The sequence below is a fragment of the Pyrgilauda ruficollis genome, unplaced genomic scaffold (genome assembly GCF_017590135.1).
Source record: "Pyrgilauda ruficollis isolate IOZ18807 unplaced genomic scaffold, ASM1759013v1 scaffold15, whole genome shotgun sequence".
In the NCBI taxonomy this organism is placed as follows: domain Eukaryota; kingdom Metazoa; phylum Chordata; class Aves; order Passeriformes; family Passeridae; genus Pyrgilauda; species Pyrgilauda ruficollis.
In genome coordinates this window covers 5,137,202-5,155,409 of record NW_024513654.1, presented here as the reverse complement: position 1 = coordinate 5,155,409, position 18,208 = coordinate 5,137,202, and the positions used below count along the sequence as shown (strand labels likewise).

At 40.4% G+C, this 18,208-nt stretch overlaps 1 protein-coding gene across 1 annotated transcript in view; it reads left to right on the top strand.

Moving 5' to 3' along the window:
* The window catches only part of INPP5F (inositol polyphosphate-5-phosphatase F), a 39,157-nt gene that overhangs the window by 16,304 nt on the left and 4,645 nt on the right, over positions 1–18,208 (top strand). The window contains exons 4-18 of the mRNA XM_041461391.1: positions 3,119–3,255; positions 4,147–4,275; positions 4,858–5,025; positions 5,334–5,390; positions 6,359–6,557; positions 8,580–8,759; positions 9,130–9,197; positions 9,621–9,745; positions 11,060–11,137; positions 11,871–11,991; positions 13,878–14,006; positions 15,813–15,930; positions 16,432–16,630; positions 17,483–17,554; positions 17,647–17,720. Of these exons, the coding sequence (XP_041317325.1) occupies positions 3,119–3,255; positions 4,147–4,275; positions 4,858–5,025; positions 5,334–5,390; positions 6,359–6,557; positions 8,580–8,759; positions 9,130–9,197; positions 9,621–9,745; positions 11,060–11,137; positions 11,871–11,991; positions 13,878–14,006; positions 15,813–15,930; positions 16,432–16,630; positions 17,483–17,554; positions 17,647–17,720 (1,854 nt within the window). The remainder of the gene's footprint in view (positions 1–3,118; positions 3,256–4,146; positions 4,276–4,857; positions 5,026–5,333; positions 5,391–6,358; positions 6,558–8,579; positions 8,760–9,129; positions 9,198–9,620; positions 9,746–11,059; positions 11,138–11,870; positions 11,992–13,877; positions 14,007–15,812; positions 15,931–16,431; positions 16,631–17,482; positions 17,555–17,646; positions 17,721–18,208) is intronic.

Here is an 18,208-nt window from a genome sequence, read left to right as displayed (position 1 = left end):
ACCCAGGTTAAATGCTGCTGGCAAGAGTCCACAGATTCTGTAAACAGGAGGGAAATGGAGTTCTTCCTTCCTTATCCCCAGCTTTTTTTTTGTTTGCATGTCTCTGGATCTTGATAGAAACTACAGGCTGTTCTGAAATCTCCTCATTGAGATATAACTGAATTTCATACAGTCAACAACCCAAAGCATTCTTTATGCATGCAGCCAATTTTTAAGCTGTTCGAGTAACAAAAAGTATGAAACTGGTGGCGTAGAATTTCTTTGCTAAAATCAAAATCCTTGCAGAAAGCAGCATTTTTAATAAACTCATGTACAGTTTATGAAAAGTTAGTGCAAAAGCATTTGGGAGAGAGTAAATGCTAGATTGTTGGGGAAGCCTTAGAGAAAAACAGCAGTGTTGTGCTGACAGTGTTGAAACAACAGAGGAGTAAATTTCCATTTTAGTGAGGAATGAGAGGTAATAGCTTCCTTTGGATGCAATACTTCAAGCTAGTTGTCACCATCTGCTCTGCCTTAGTTCATAAAACACTGAAAATGAACATTACATCCTGAGAGATGACTTGAAAAGTACACTTTTCTGGGGTGGCATGCAGCTGCCCTGTTCTGCAGTGCACACCATTCCTCACACACTGAGCAGGCAGTCACTAATCTGTGGAACTGCTTTTTTCCTCCTGACTGCAGAAGCACATTCTCTATATTTAGAGATTCAGTTATTTAGGTATTGCTGGCTATTATAATGTGCTGCTTTTATGGCTATTGTTGAAGCTTTTACTTCAGGGCATACTTTATCTGCATAATTACTTCCTGACTGTTTACTTTTGATCTGCTAGTGAATTCCTGTTTTCTTTTAATGTTCTGTGGCTCTGGCTATAATACAAAGAGTTTTGCAGTGTACACCAAGATGACATTTCACGGCATTTTTAAAAATGACAAAAGGGTATTCAACTCACTTGTCTGTATAAAGCTCTTAAGTTCTTGTTTACAGCTAACAGGATTTGTTAGTATAGGTAGGGGGAAGATTGGGCAAGGATTTTTCATTTTTCAGTTTTTTACTGTGGCATACCTACTCAGAAATGCCTTTACCTTGTACTGATCTTCAATAGAACCATACTGATTAATTCACTGGAAATCTAGATGGTTGCCTTTGTTAGAAGAGTTTTGTTTGTTGACATACACTGGTGATCTCCTAGGATTAAATTGTGTGGCCAGCCTTCTGCAGGTGGGAATAAATGAGATTATAGGACTGCCCAGCAGGAATACCTGCCTGGACAGGTTGCAAAAGCTTGGATTGCCCTGGCTTTTCAGACACTGCTGGGTTTGCCTACTAGAAATCAGCATAGAAAGGGTAGACATTTTCAGATGAACTGATAGGCATCTTTATGTGCTGCTGGTGGGTTTGGCAGCATTTCAATTTCTTCTTTGCAAAAGGATTTTTTTAACCTATTCATTGGTCTTCTCTCTGTTGCATAAAATCTGTCATTTTCCTCAGCTTCCCTTTCCCCGTGGCTGCTGGGTGGGATGCTGGGGCAAAGGCAGGTGTTCTAAAAGGCAAATTCCTAGAGCTGCACAGAGGAGCTGCTCCAGCCCCTGCTGGCCACTGGGGATCACTGGGTGGCATTGCTGTCACTCTCCTCTCCTGGTCTGGTGTCCTTTGACCCATTTTAGGAGATTGTGCTCGTTTGACAGCTTGGATTGTTCTAGTGACAGCCTTCTGCAGCCTCAGGGCTGACTCTGCTCCATCAGGGTGACACCCTGAGCTCCCTCCTGACCTGAGGTGTCTGATCTGCAGGGATTAGGATCCTGCTGCAGTGTTCAGGAGCAGCACAGGGCTCCCTTTACAGGACCATGCATATTAAAGAAGTTGTGCTTGTCTTCATTCCCCTTCCCCTCCTGCCTTTTTGGGAGGCACCCTCTGGCTCTCACAGCCTGTCTGTAGCTATGAAAATTTTAAAGGCTTCTTAATACCTAACACAAATATATCTCTTTTTTAAAGGCAGTAATGCAGAATCCAAGGGAGGCTGCAGTGTCACAGCACACAGTTGTCTGTTGGCAGTGACTATTCCTGTTGAGATAAAAGGAACTGCTGGGGTTTTCTGTGTTTTTCTTAAGCATTCAGAGGATAAAATACTGTTTAGAATTTACTGAGCAAGGAGAACAGGGTTTGCATTTGCTATAGAGCTGCTAAATAGACTTTTCAAAGGCTGTGTATCATATTCAGAGGCACAATACATGACACATTCTGCCATTGCAGGTGTGGGAGCTTATTTAAGTCTATCACAGCAGGCTTTTTATGTCTTTATGTCACCTTTTCAGCTGAACTCAATTGCTTCTCAGCTGGGAGAAGTGGTGAATGTGTATGTTTGTCTCTAGGACTTCCTCTGCCTTTTCCATCTTCCTTAACAGAACTTCTGCTTTGACTCCTGAAGGCCCAGCACACAACTCCTGCTCTAGCCAAGGGATTGAAATCTGGGAATGTGCAGGCACTCCTCAGCAGTCAGTGGGAATATTTGCTGTGTTTCCTGGCTCATTAAAGTGTGGGTGCCGCAGCTGCAAGTGCTGGAGGCTGGATGTGTGCATGGAATGCATCTGTCACCAATATCTTCATTAATTTTTATCTCACTAATTTCTCCACCTCTTTAATGAGGTCATGAGCCTTTAAACACATGTAAACTGCTTTATGTGGTGCAGTCCATGTTTGCTCATCAGATTTCTTCACTCATGAATCTTGTAATCAGGTGTTACCTGTGTCTGTCTTGTTGTTTGATACATGACAAGAGGTACAAAGGGAAATTCTTACCTTGCTGTTTGAGTTCCAGCTGTTCTCAAATTCTGCTGCCGTCAGTGGGAATGCATCAGCCTAGAGATTGTTAATTGCTATAGGTGAAGCAGGGGTAACTTTAATGTAAATCTGTGAAATACTTAATCTCCTTATTATATTAGAGACTGAATAAATATTTTAAAGTCTTTTTAAAATTTTATTGCAATGAATAATAACAAAACACAACAATAACAAATCATCATTCACTGGGTTCTTCTAGTCAAATGGTTTCTGTCACACTAATCAAAATAAATTCCTGACAAGACAAATAAAAGCATCTACTGGTCTCTTTTTTCCCAGATTTGCCATGGTGGCTGCTTTTAATTCGTCAGAAAGCATTGATTGGCAAACTTCCAGGAGATCATGAGGTGTGCAAAATAACCAAGATCGCAGTGATTCCACTTTCTGAGACAGAACCTCAGGATCTGGAACTGGAGGTATGGCCATCCTCAAGGAACACTGACTGTCCCCCTCCTGCTTCAGTGAAATAAAAGTTAAATGCCTCTTGTCTCTTTCTCCTGGTTTAAGCAAACACCTTGAATATTTTGTGATTTTTTTAAATACTATTTTTTTGATTAAAAATATTTTTTTAAACAGAAATCACAAGTTCTGTTGGGGAGGGAAATTGCAACAAAATAATACCTAAATTTCCTAAAGATCATTGGGAATACCACACAAGAATAAGGTTTATTGAACCAGGAGCAAGTGGTTTTTTTAATGGATTGTCTTGCTTTTATCCTGTTTTGGAATCTTAATTCTATAACTTGGCTTGAAGGTAAATCCTTACTTAAAATGTTGCCTTTTTTTTTTTTTCCCCAAGAGAATGGATAAAAGAACAAAAATAAAAAAGGGGAATACCACACAAGAATAAGATTTACTGAACCAGGAGCAAGTGTTTTTTTTAATGGATTGTCTTGCTTTTATGCCGTTTTGGAATCTTAATTCTATAACTTGGCTGGAAGGGAAATCCTTACTTAAAATGTTGCAATTTTTTTTTTTCCCAAAAGAGAGTGGATAAAGGAACAAAAATAAAAAGTAAAAATAAAAATGAGTAGTGCTAATTTAATTTGGGTGGGAAGTTGGGGTGGGTCTGGGTACTCAAGCCATGTCAAATTGAGGCAGAGAGTCTCACAATCACAGGAGAAAATGCCTTTTATAGAAGAGTGAGAATCAGGCTGTGGATGGAAACCTGCATGTACCCCCTCTATTTCAGTGTCTCCCCTAGGTTTGTGGACATCAGGATCTTGCTTTTGTAGACTTTCAAAAAAGTATTTAAATGTTCTAAAGAGTATTTAAATGTTGGCTTTAATTCCATGTCGTTATTTTAGCTTTGTAAAAAGCACCATTTTGGGATAAACAAGCCAGAGAAGATAACACAGTCCCCAGATGACACAAAATTCCTGCTGAAGACTCTTACTCAAATTAAATCTAATGTGTCTGCTCCAAATAAAAAGAAGGTAAAGTTTTCTGCTGTGTCCTTCTTTGTTCCAAAATGTTGAGTTTATAATTCAAAGGTTTTGATGGATGATCAAATGGAATACAAAGACCTTTAAAAAATTGCAGAATGTGGAGCTACTGTCTAGATGCCCAGTTTAATTTTTTTGATTATTTAGCTGTGGCTCTTCTGTGATTTTTTTTTTTCCATTTTGTAATTACATAATTTTGGCAGAATTGCTAATAGAGTTCTTTTTTACTAGGATTAGCTTCTAGTGAGGTTCTAAAAGTCTAGAAATTGCTTTGCATAAGTATTTCTTATAATATAGAGTTGGACACAAAATTTGGTTCCTCAGAGAACACCATACAATCTCATCTAACTGCTTTTAACCAATAATGGATTGGATTAGGAAGTCAAAACAATGGTTATTAAAATTAGAATTATGTTTCTCAGGCTGCTGTCTCTTGTGTTTATTTTTGCTGGGAATTTTAAGGTCCTGCTCATCACTGGGAAAGTGTTTGTCCTCCAAGGCTAGAAATGGAAGATATGACTGGAGTCTTTTTCACTCACAGAGAAAGACATGAGAGCCATTATTTTCTTTCAGATTAGAGAAAGCAAAGAGAAAGAGAGACTGGAGAAGAGATTATTGGAGGAGTTGTTCAAAATGTTCATGGATTCAGACTCCTTTTACTACAGCCTGAGCTATGACCTGACAAATTCTGTGCAGAGGCAGAGCGCGTGTGAGAAAACCAACCTACCCCTGTGGCGAAAAGTGAGTGCTTGTGTTTGTTTGTTTGTGATTGTTTCTTCCACCTGGGGCATGAGCTTCCAATAATGGTCGTGGTACAAACCTGGCTGGTCACATTTTACAGCATCTGAACACCTTGTCCTGTAACCAGCTCAGGTGCAAGGGAGCAAAAGTCTGCAGCAGCATGACCTGACCTGAAGTGTTTTATGTAAAGCTCTGGCTTGTCTGTGCAGGTGTGGGGAATAAACTGATGGACACTGGTGTCCTTCCCACAGATACTGCCAAACCTAACTTGTAATACTGCAAAAACTGCCCTTTTGTCTTCTGAACAGGTGGATGACAGATTCTTTTGGAACAAGCACATGATTGAAGATCTCATCAGCATTGATGTGAGTCGTATTTCTAAGGTGTATTATGAGAACAATTCTTTAGTTCTTTTTAGCTGTTTGCTTAAGGCCTTGCAGGGGTTTGGTTACAAACCTGCTTGGCAGACAGGCCAGGGTCAGGGCTGTGCCTTCTGTAGCTGAGCAGCTGGCACTGCCTTCTTCCCCAGCCAGCCTGTGGTCATTGCAAAGGAGTGAACTTCAGCTGAAATAAAACATAAAAACAATAAAGCAATGTAGAATAACTTGGTGTTAGGTGTTTGTGCTGATTTCTGAAGGTAAAGTTGAGTTGTGTTTTTATGTGAAATGGATTATCCCTGAAGAGAGCTGAGCTTGATAATGAGGAGGAGCCAGGAAGGAAATAACCTCTGAATGCCAGAGTGTCCCTGAGATAAGATTTTGGTCCTCCACAGTGGAGGATGGTGTTTTGTCTCTTTGAGCACAGTAGCTATCAGTGTAAAAACAGTGTAGAACAAGTTGTTCTCAACATCTGTCCAGAGTAAATAAAACATTTTCCTGGCAAATGAACACATAAAGAAGCAGCAAACCACCACTGTTTCTTCAATATATGACCTTCTATCATTTTAAATTAACTTCATAGACCAAGGACTAAGTTGCTAACTTGTGTATACCAGTTTAGGCCAAGTCTAATTTTCCTTAGGGGTGAGAGCAGACACCTTGCCTTATGCCCTGCTCCTCTTTCATGGATAATTATACATAAACAAATGGTTATGGAGTCACAGCAGGGTGACTCCATAAAAAGGTCAAAAAGGTGCTTTCTTCCTTCCTCCTGATTTAAAAGCCCTGTGACTGATGGAGGAAAAATGCTGCTATTTCTTACAGAAATAAGATACGGCAAAAATTAAAGCATGAAAAGCTTGTGAAGCAACTGCTTCATTAAAATGAGAAATGGCAGAAATAATTGCAGGTAATGTTGGACCAACAGGAAAGTAAATGTTTCTTGTACCCTTCAGAATGCTGAAGTGGACTTCTGGATTATCCCCATCATTCAAGGATTTGTGCAAATCGAAGAACTTGTAGTAAACTATAGTGAATCTTCTGATGATGATAAGAGCAGCCCTGAAACTCCTCCTCAGGAATCCTCTTGTGTAGATGACATCCACCCAACCTTTCTGGTGGCACTCATCTCCCGCCGGAGTCGGCACAGAGCTGGTAGGCAAACACAGCCCAGGGGGCTGGGGGGTTCTGGGCACTGCAGGGGGATGCAGCTGGTCAAAGTGGGCACTGCTGAGTTGTTCAATCTTTGCTTCTTTTTTTTCTAAACCCTTAAACTCTTAAGTTTTCCACCATGTGACATTACACACTTCTATCCAAACCCCACACCCACAATCCCAGTTCTTTAATTCCATTTTGGAAGCCTTCTCTGTGCCCTCAGGTCAATGCAGTGTTCTCTTGGGAGTCAGTGCCTGGCAGCACAGAAATTCTCAGCATCCAGGCTTCCAGCACTGAGTTGCTCAGCAGATGGCCAGCCCCTGTCAGTCTGCACTGCAGCCTGCCCTGCTGGGAGGAGGGAGAGGAGAGGCTGCAGTGCCTCCAGCACTGTACACTGTCACTTGGGCTGGCTGCTGAGTGAGCTTCACTGGTCTGCTCAGGAGCACTGAGGGCATCCTTGGAGGTCACATTCCTGAGGGTAGGGTTCCATTTTTGCAGAGATCCCCATGATTAGGACCTTGCTTATAACTCTGTGCTGATATATTTTGGTAGACTTGGATGGGAGTTAAATTTTCAAAGGTCTTTGAGGGCTTTGGCAGCAGCTGGAGAGGCTTGAAAAGCCACGTGTGTGCATGCCTGTGTCCTAGGAGATGTTCATTAGTGGCAAGGTGTGAAATGTGACCATGCTTTGGTCTTGTACCTTATTTGCCTTAGAGTAGCTAGGCAAACAAATTATTCCTTGTCCTTAGGATCACAGAAAGAAAGATTGAATCACTTTACAGCTTCATAAATCCTGTTCAGCTCCAGGCTTTTCAGTCTGTCTGATTTTTATGAAGACACACTCTAATGTCTCCAACTCCTTTCTTATACAGATGGGTTTTTAACATACTAAAAAAACCCAGAAAAAAAAAATCTGTTGAGCTTGCCCTGCTATAGAACTGTAGCTTTGTACCACAGCTCACTTGGATGCATTTAATTCTGTTCCAAGGAAAATGGTTTGTCAGAACAACTTGGAGTAAATACTTGAGGGTTTCAGAGTAGTACCTAGTTTGTAGTTTTCCTTTTCCATACTAAATTGTTACACAGATACAGCAAGTGAATTCTAGCAGGAAAATTTCATATTGATTCCTTCTTACTATGAATATCATTTTGTTTATCTGATTTCTAGTCCAGAGCATAAACTGTGTAGAATTTTCTCCCTGTGTGATTAAAGGCTGTAATGCTGCTTTGACAGTTTCTCTATATAGATCCCTACTATAGGTATTTTACATTCCTTCCCTGCTTTTTACCTCTTCCTGTCTGTGCTGTCAAGGTTCAGCTCAAAAATTTGGTTCAGTGCTACATCCAGACATGGAACTGAATTTCCATGACCTTGAATATTTTTCCAACTCTTCCTCCTTCCCTGTCCTTTGCTACCACCTGCATCCTTTCTGAAATAATGGTGTGCTCTCCTTTGACTCAAGGATATGCAAACACATTTCTGTTTAATGAGCAGTTCAGAGCTGGGTAGGCATAAAACTGTAGTCAGAGGAGCTTTATCTCTTCTTAATGTGCAGAATTAGTTACACAAATTAAAACAAGGAGGGGAAGGCTTCTGCTTTGTGGAACATGCAAATCCTCTTGGGCTGCTTGTGGGATCTCTGTGAGAAGTGGAGTCTCTGCCAGTAAAAGTGGCCTTTAGGTTCATGGAAAATATTGAGCACTAAAGTAAAGCTTGGTGCTAAACATGACAGAACAGGAAGAAAAGTGTCTTTTAAGATGGACCAGAGGTATTTGTGACTTTAATTTGCCTCGTCCTGTCAGCTTACATTCTGCTGCTCATAGTGTACCAGTAAATAAACTTTATCCATATAGTCAAAGTAACTTTTGAGGAATAAACTAGGATAGGAGTGACTTCTGCTGTTGATCATGGATTTAGGATACAACTCATGTTTTGGGTTAGCATTGTCAAAACCAGTGACATAAATTACTAATGTTTAAGGCAAATACTTTAAAGTGACTTGGCCGCTCTCGTTCCCCCAGGAATGCGGTACAAGCGGAGAGGTGTTGATAAAAATGGAAACGTGGCAAATTATGTAGAGACAGAGCAGCTGATCCATGTCCATAACCACACCCTTTCCTACATCCAAACACGAGGCTCTGTGCCTGTTTTCTGGAGCCAAGTTGGATACAGATACAACCCACGGCCCCGGCTGGACAAGAGTAAGTGTTTGGGAGAAAAATGTGAAAATCAGGGTCCCCTGGAACTCTTCATTTGGAAGAGATGTTTATGTGGGAATGGTGCATATGTAGAAGGATGAAGCAGGCTTTTTAAAAGTTAAAGTTTTATCCCATCTCCTCTGCACAAAAACCAAAATGCAGCAAAATTCAAGAATGTGTTTGCTTATAACAGCAATGTTAAAGCTGAGCAAATTAATGAAAGACCTTTAAAAGTAATTTTGTACTACGTGTTATTATCTTTAAGCTAAGGTATCTTGGTTTTTTAGAGTACAAATTTGGGCATGATTTAATACATCAAACAGGATTTATTGCTGAACAGGCTGTTTCTGTCTAACACTGCTCTGCCTTGTAGGTGAAAATGAAACCGTGTCCTGTTTCCGTGCACACTTTGAAGAACAGCTGAAAAATTACAAAAAGCAGGTGAGTGCTACATGGCACAATAGTATTCTCATGAAAATGCAGGGGTTGAAAGTTGATGTTTTTAGGTTGTTTTTCTTGGTGATGTAGTGTGGGGTTTTTTTGAAGCTTGTTGACAATGGGAAGATTCATGCATAAATAGAATTTTACTTTAGGTTTTTCAAATATCCTTGTAAATAACCAGTAAAACCTAGGAATAACTTATGGCAATGTTTAAACCCTATTTCTGTGAACCTGTCCTATGCATTTAAATTTGTGTAGGCAGGGGTCTGTTGGAGCTTATTTGTCTTAGGTACAATCTATCAAAGTAACTTCAGCAAGATTTCTATGAATTTTTAACTCTTGAGCTATTTGTTATTGCATAGTGTAAATCTAAGCAAGTTGTGTAGCAGATGATGAGTGTTAAATAATTAAACTTTTGAACAGGTTATTATTAACTTGGTGGATCAGACAGGCAGAGAGAAGATTATTGGAGATGCTTACCTTAAACAAGTTCTTCTGTACAACAATGCAAATCTGACTTATGTTTCATTTGACTTCCATGAGCACTGGTAAGAAACCTTTTAGAAATGTCACTTTGCATCTTTTTTATTGGCATGAAAGGCAAGTATAAATGAGGAGAAGAGTCATTATTTCTACTTCTGCATGAAACACTGTTTTTTTAGACAACAATACAGTTTTCAAACTAAAGCACTATAAAACTTAAATCTTAGGTAAGCAAGCACTGCTGTTTGTGATGTTGTGTCCCTGACCTGTTAAATATGCAGTGACTTGTTGGGCAAAGCTTAATTGTCACACATTTTAAGTTTCCTTAAGCATGCCATAAGTGTAAAGCTGTGGCTGACCTGCTTTTTCAAGCTATGTAGCATTTTGCTTTTAATTCTCTATTTCTGTTTCTCTTGCTTGTTTCTATAAAACCACAGTGGGTTCTTTCAGGACCCTGATGCTGTTATTTCAGTATAAAATACATGGATTTTATCTTAATCCAGTGCGAGTAATTGCAGTTTTCATGACTGCTCTCTGATGCTCCTGTGCAGTGCTCACATGCCCAAGCATGTCATCTGTCACAGGGACGTATTTCCCCTGCTTCCCTCAAGCAGGCTGCATTTGTGTGGGGTCTCAACTGGTTTAATCTCCACTTCCAAACTTAATCTAGGGGTTGCAGCTGGCCCGGGAGAGCATTAGTGGCTGGCTGAGTATGGCATTAGTAGATATTGTCAGAGGGGGTGGTGGGAAGGGAAATCCCTCTCAGAACAGTATTGGCCTTTGAGAGTTCTGTAGGACTGTTGGCACCCCGGATTGATTTGATAATTAATCTTTTGTTTAGAGGAATTTTCATTTTCCTTCATTCACTTTTTTTCTACAAACAGCTGTAGTGACCAGGACTGTTTCTGCACTGTGAGCAGGAGTGAATTGAAAACAATTCTGAAAAATAAGCAGATGGGGTAGGGGCAGGAGGGGGTGATGTGTCTGCAGGTGGTTTTCTCTGTACAATCACTGGCAAAGCAGGACTCACCATCCCAGTTCCAAATCTACAGTAGCAACTCTTCTTGAGACTAAAATGAGAACAGAATGTTGCACATGCCTGAATAGCTGCACACTTACTCTTCCTAATGGAAGCAGTATTAAAAAAATGCAGAGTCCTGAGAATTTAGTGATCTTTTAACCTCTTGCCTTGGATTTGGATGTTGAACTGTACTGCAAAATAGCTCTGAATCTTGGCTCCTGTTTAAAGCTCATTGCGGGAGGGAATGCTTGTCTCTCTCATTTGGCCAAAACATCGTATTTGTTAACAGTACAAATAAGTTGTTAAGTAGAGTCACTGCTCTAGTTCAAACTAACTTTTGTGAAATTCTGTGTTTCAGCCGAGGAATGAAGTTTGAAAATGTTCAAACACTGACTGATGCCATTCATGATATTATTCTTGACATGAAGTGGTGCTGGTAGGTACTCAACTGTTTTGAGACTAGTAGGGAACATTTGTGGAGGAAAACATCAACAAAGAGCAGATATTCTGCTGCCTTAATTTTCTCCAAACCAATATGTTTTATATTTCTCTTTCGGTGTCCAGCTTGTTTGTCAGAGTTTTTGTCTTCTGAAGTGTTGGTGTTCTACCCATGTGACAGCAGAAATTCTCAGGTGCTGTTTCCTGCCCAGGGTTTACTGCATTTCTGCATTTCACACTTTTAGGGTCGCTCACATTTAATGTGAAACACTCTGTATTTGACCCACAAGCTCTAGAATGACAGCCTTACTCTTGACAGCAAGCAGACATTAGTTTGAACTGGTTAAAGTTCATCCATTTGGGTAACACGTGTGGCTGCAGCCTCAGTCAGTTGTTTTGTGTTGCTGTCATTATAATTGGCTTCTCTGTTTTTGAAATTAAATGCTTTTGCTCTTGAAAGCTTGTATTATGTATGCATGAGTTGAATTCAGCATCTGATTGCATCTCAAGTTTGTGGCCTCAGTAGGATTTATGTCTGATAAATCCAGCCTAGATTAAAGAGGAGGAGAAGTTGGAACAAGAGGAGATAATTCAGTGTGGGGTGTGACTGGGGTGTGAGTGCATCCATAAACAGTGCTCCATGTGTAAAATGTTCTACTGTTTGTAGAAGCTGATGTATTACACTGGATTTTCAGTTTCTCAGTGTGCTTTTGTTCTCTTCCTGTTGACAGGGTTGACCAAGCTGGGGTGATCTGTAAGCAGGAGGGGATTTTCCGGGTTAACTGCATGGACTGCCTGGATCGGACCAACGTGGTGCAGGCTGCTATTGCCAGAGTGGTCATGGAGCAGCAGGCACGTCACACTGAGGGGCTCTGCCACGTGCTGAGTGCCTCTCACCTTCATTGTTGTTCACAGAGAAACCTGTGTGTTTGAAAAATGCTAAACTGACCTCTACGAAAAAATCTTTGCAAAATACTTGGAGTGCCATGAAGCTGAGAGGAATAATATATACAAATGCAAAATTCTAAATAATTACAGAACAGTGATGCCTCCTTCTGTCCTCCTTCAGAAAGGACTGACTGCCCACAGCTTGGAGAGGATTGTCTTGTTTGGATTTAGTAATTTCAGTTTAAGTTACGTAGGAATACAGAATTTAGAAACAAGACACCTTCTCCCCCAAGTGCCTCACTGAAATGATATTAAAGAACTAAAATCTAACAAGTTGGGTGCTATTTTAGGAGCTTTGAAGTGAAATACTGGGATGCAGCAAGTAGGGAGATGAGTTGTCCCTTCTGTGTGTGGAGAAATTAATTAATGATGTAAATAGCCCTGATGGCTGTGACTGTTGTGCTGTGGAATAGTTCTTGTACAGAGGAGGGATTTCCAAGCAGACTGAGAGTACTTTCCTTTAGTTTTCCTCTTTCCTCTGGCCCTCACTTGTTTTCTAGAAGCTCAGTGGTGACTGTTCCCTTGTGAAGACTTCACTGACATACTACTGCTACAGACCTAATGCAGACCTAATGTCCTGTAACTGCAACATCAAAGCCCCAGTCACAGCCCAAAATGAGCAAATCTGATTATGGTTAAAGTGAAGGAGAAAGGCTGAACTGGGCCCTTCATTAGGGTGAAAAGTGATCTGGCAGTTCCTCTTTGTGATCTGCTATTATGAGCTCCTGACATAGGAGTGCTGAGGACCAGGGGAGGGATCAGCAATCCCACAGTCATTATTTTAGAACAGGGTTTCTATCCAGGGTAACTCTCGAGTTCCAAGGCAATTCTTTCAAAAACAAGGGTGTTACAGATTGTTGTGAAGAGGCTTAATCATTGCTGAACTGTGAGCTTGTGATGTGCTGCATCATTCTCATCCTGGTGCTGAAGCACTTGGGGATCAGTTAATGACTGAGAAATGCCCTGAGCACTGCAGGGTCAGTGGCATGGAGTGAAGGACTGAGGGTTCCTTGTACCTCACACTTCTCTTCCTTGGAACCACTGCTTTCTCTCATCTGGGATCTCGAGAGGGCTTTCAGAGTTAATGAGCAGCTCTGTGTTAATTTTCATCTAACTTGCAAGGAGTGCTTGAGCAGTTGTAAATGGAAGTTTTCCTATGATTTATTCCAAGTTATCCCTGTCATTTAGTGACTGCATTGCAGTTGTATGTGCTGCTCTACCCTCTCAGTGTGTGTACAAAGCCTGATGTTGGTGTTGTACCCACGGCTTATCTGGGGAAAACTGAAGGACTGGGTGTTCTAAGAGGGAGATATCTTACTCTGGTATCAGTGACAAACAGTAACTGTCCAAAATGCGCGAGCACTCATAATAAACCAACACAAGAAGTTATTTTTTTTGTGTTCAGACCCTTGAGGTCATGCCTTTGCAATAGAAGACATATTAACGTGTTTATTTTAAAATTGTGATGCCTGTTTTTTGATGATTCTCTATTGAAAATTTTCATGTATCTTGAAAATCTACAGTAACTTGTTTTCCTTCAGCTCATTTTTTTGATGATTGACTTAACATCCATAATTAATGTTACTGCTGCCTCCAGTGATGTGATGTTTAGCAATAAACCACCAATTCATTAATCTAATCTGACAAATCAGCACAATGGCTTCCTCCCCCCGTCATACCAAATCTAACAATTAAACACTTGGCCAGCATTTCCATTTACTTCACTAAGCTCTGATACTGAGAATGACTTTTACTTTGGGCACTGAATTAATACGTATGTCCAATTCCAGCTCAAAAAACTGGGTGTGATGCCACCAGAGCAGCCTCTGCCAGTGAAATGCAACAGGATCTACCAGATCATGTGGGCCAACAACGGCGATGCCATAAGCCGGCAGTACGCGGGCACGGCAGCCTTGAAGGTAAGGGGGGAGTCTCACCTGCCCCCGGGAATGCCTGGGGGTACGGGGCTCATGTGCACTGCAAAACCCTGGGATACTGTCTTGGTTTGGAAAGGTTTCCTGCTAAGGAAGGCAGGAGCCTCCTCTGAAACAGAGAATGTAAACCCACTCCCTCCGAACTGTTATGATTTTGAAATTAAGGAGCTGACAGGCAAAGATATGGGAATAGGAGCAACAGTTCTTTAATAGGAAAATTAAAAATACAAATGCAAGAGTACAAACAACCCACTGAGGGAGGATTGGCTGTGGGAGAGATAAAGAAAACTGCCCCATGAACAGAAAATAACTGCCCACCTCTGACAAATGGGGATAGAATACACACCCCTGCCACATCTTGCATTCCAACCTGAGACAGATATTTAAAAGTTCATTAAGTTCTCTGTGTGGTTTTGTTCTGGAGAGATGAGGGTTTGCAATGGAATAATGTCTTGTGTCGTGCTTGATGTGAATCAGAGAAGAGCTGAGTGCTCCCTGCACTTCACCTGCATTCTGTTCTCTTCAGCAAAAACCAGAGCAGGGATAAGAGTTTGAGAGATATATTAATTATTACATCCATTTATATTTTATCATGGTTATAGTACTTTTAAGCAGTTACAATACTTAAAAAATACTCTAAAGTTCTGGAGATCAGGCTATGTAGGTAGTAGGGTGGTATTAATTAGCTATATTTTCTAAAGACTCTTTTTAATTAGCTGTAATACACTCTGTCTACCAAGATCAAGCATGAAACTCTTTGCTCTGTACTTCTGCTGCTTTGAAAAGTCATGGAATTTGAGATATTTGCTCTGTGTAACTGGGGGAACAAATTTTAGTACTATTTGCATTTGGCATAAGAAAAAATCATGGTGGAAATGCTTAACACTTAAATCTCTCTTTAAATATCTCCACGGAGCTTTGGTTAGTTGATTGCACTAATATTTAAAAAAGAATACGAAATACAGCCTGACATACTTGTTTTCATTGTGTATATTAAACTTTAAATCAGAAGTGCAGACCTTAATTTACAGATCTAAATTTTCAGGCCTTCTCCTGGAAGATTTCTCCACTCACTTTTGAGGTTCATGGATTAAATTAATTAATTTTAATTGTGGTATTTCTTTTAGTTTGAAAGTGAAACATACTTGAAATATTCTTCATAGGAGTTGATGTTGCTTTTAGAAATGCTCTGTGCCAGTGTGTCTCTGAAAATGGAATCCTCTAATGAAGTGTAACTACAAAAACAACTTTTTATTCAAATTCTAAGCCTTCCGTGGCCTAGAAAATTCCTTTTGTTTCTGAGGTTGTGAGGATATGTGCCGCTTTCCCCCAGTATGTTATGTTTGTCTTGTTTTGGTAGCAAAAGCAGTGAGATGAAAACCATTTTACAGTGAGCTTCAGCCTTCTCTACTGTTCCAGTAGTGTTCCTTTTACATTAAAGGCCAAAAAATAAAGGGATGTTTTATTTCAGAGGTATTGAAGCATCACAGTGATTGATGTGTTGAAAGTCCTGCTTCAGTGTTAGCTGGCTTATAAGTCCAGATTTGTCTTGTGTTGGAATTTCCTACTGAAACTATTAAGTCTGTCAAAACCACAGGATTCTCTGCAGAGTCAATGCCAGAAGCTGCTCTTTGAAAAAATTAATATTTTCAACTTCTATATGAAATAGTTACTTGAAGATAATTCCTGAGTTGCCATCTATTGAGTTCTGAGTTTCAGAGTGCCAAATCCTTTGAGCTGAGGCTGCTGCTCCAAATTTTGGTGTAAAGATTTGCATGTGTTGTGTGACAGGGTGACTTCACAAGGACTGGTGAAAGAAAGCTGGCAGGAGTGATGAAGGATGGAGTGAACTCTGCAAACAGATACTACCTGAACCGTTTCAGGGACGCTTACAGGCAAGCAGTCATAGGTAAGAGCACAATTTCAACCCAGCTGAGCTGTGGTGTTTAGAAAAGAATATTAAATCATACTGGTTTTGTCTTTCTGACTGATTTTTTCCCCCCTGTTGCTTAAAAGCATTGTGAGTGGATACATTCTGTACTGGACTCCACAAGGAACAGTCTCACTCACTTTGGAATTTAAGCAACACTGAATTCAGAGGGATTGCATGCAGTGTGACTCATTGGAGACTTTGCCCCAGCTTCATTTTAGCATTAAATGTCTTGTAACATCTCTTTTTTTTAAGACAAAATTAAATTTGTGTAGCAAGTATCTCTTAAAATTAGGAGGAACTCTTGTTTTTCACTGAAAGTAGGGTTATATCTTCTGAGTTTTCAGTTACAGGCAACATTCTCTTCAGAAAGACTCCCAAGAGCATCATTAAAATGCAGCATTTGGAAGGAATTTACAAACTCTTGCCATATATCACTTTTAACTGTGTCTTGCTTGGTGTTTCCTGGGGTTTATTTAGATTTGATGCAGGGTATCCCTGTGACAGAGGACCTGTACTCCATATTTACAAAAGAGAAGGAGCATGAAGCCCTGCACAAGGAGAACCTGAGGAGCCACCAGGAACTGATCAGCCAGCTGCTGCAGAGCTACATGAAACTGCTCTTGCCAGATGATGAAAAATTCCATGGAGGTTGGGCACTCATTGACTGTGACCCAAGGTTGGTTGAAAAAAGTTAAAATTGACAGCTCTGTTAATTACTTCTGGTTCTAAAAGGTTTTGATAGCTGATGTGTGACAGTTCTGTAGAAGGACAAGAGTGTTGAAGGGTTTGAATACTTGTTGTTGTAAAGGGAAAAGTCCTCTAAACATGTGCTTTTCCCAAAGTGCCATAAAAATGGTGCATGCTGGAATGACCTTTGAGACATCATTTGGAAATGGGTGGATGTGGTTACTATTGCCAAAATGTGGCAGGTACCATGAAGAGAAATTGTGGAACTAAGGGTGGTTAAAAGGGAGTGCTTGAGGAGCTGTTGTTTCTTTTTGTTTTATAAGGAAAGTGTAACTTAACTGATCAGATTGAATCCTTGGGGAATGAGTCAGCAGTTGGACAGTCTGGATTTCTGTTCATGGAAAGCAATGGGCAAACTCTGAACTTCACATCAGGTTCAAAGTTCAGGAGCTGGCAGGAGAAAAACAGTGGTTAGATCTCCTGCAGGTTAAACTTCAGCATCTGAAAATAGCAGAGCAGGTTGTTATGGCAGCTGTTCAATTCAGGGCACAGGCTCAGCACCCTCACTGAGTCTGAGGTATTTTTCCATTTCTCTGGTAGCATTTTTAATAGCTTCTGGGCTTTCTATTTATTTTTGGACCTTCTGCTGACGTATTTGAGCTGTTAGGTAACTTCAGGTTTGAGAGAGACTGTTGCTTACATGGATTTGATAACACACTGTGATTGAAACTTCTTGTAACTTGTGTTCAGCTCCTAAAGAGTGTTCCCAAAGCACACTGGGCATGGGTTACAGTTCTGCAAATAAAACCTTCTACCCTGTATTTATTTTCCTTCCCTTCAGTCTCATCGATGCCACTCATAAGGATGTGGATGTGCTGCTTTTACTTTCAAATTCTGCCTATTATGTGGCCTAGTAAGTTACCACTTCCCTTACTATGTGTAGTTTATTTTAGTAGCTTTGCTTTAGATTAGTAGGAAGCACTAAATTCTGTTTCTTTTTTTTAGTTATGATGATGAAATCGACAAAGTGAATCAGTACCAAAGGTTAAGTCTTGAAGCTCTGGAAAAAATAGAAATAGGTAAGAAAACAGTCACTCTGTCCTTTTTTGAATGCTCTTAACAATGGCTTGAGCACTTAGCAAAGCATCCTACAAATGTATTGAAGCAGCAGTCCTTGAAGAGTGGCTCATACCCTGGGCAGCCCACCCAGAAATGGCCCCTCTGGCTGGTAACAGATGCAGGCTCTTCCTGCTGCTGGAAATGGAAGCTTTGATCACTGGAAGGGTTCTAAATTTTCCCTCTTTCAAACTCCTGAAAGAGCCACGGAGTCATCCAGACAGATTTCATTACTTATCAAATGGCAGTAACAATTTTGCCAACTTCTGTAATGAGTCACGGGTTTGTGCATTCAGGGCTCTCTTCCTTTGATCCAAACACAGCAACTGGCTCTGAGTTGTACTTTATATCTGTTTCACAGCTTTGTAAAACTTCTTTCTCAAGGGCTGATAACAAACATGCTATTACAAAAGCACCTTGTTACACTGATTTAATTTATTTGCTGTAGAAT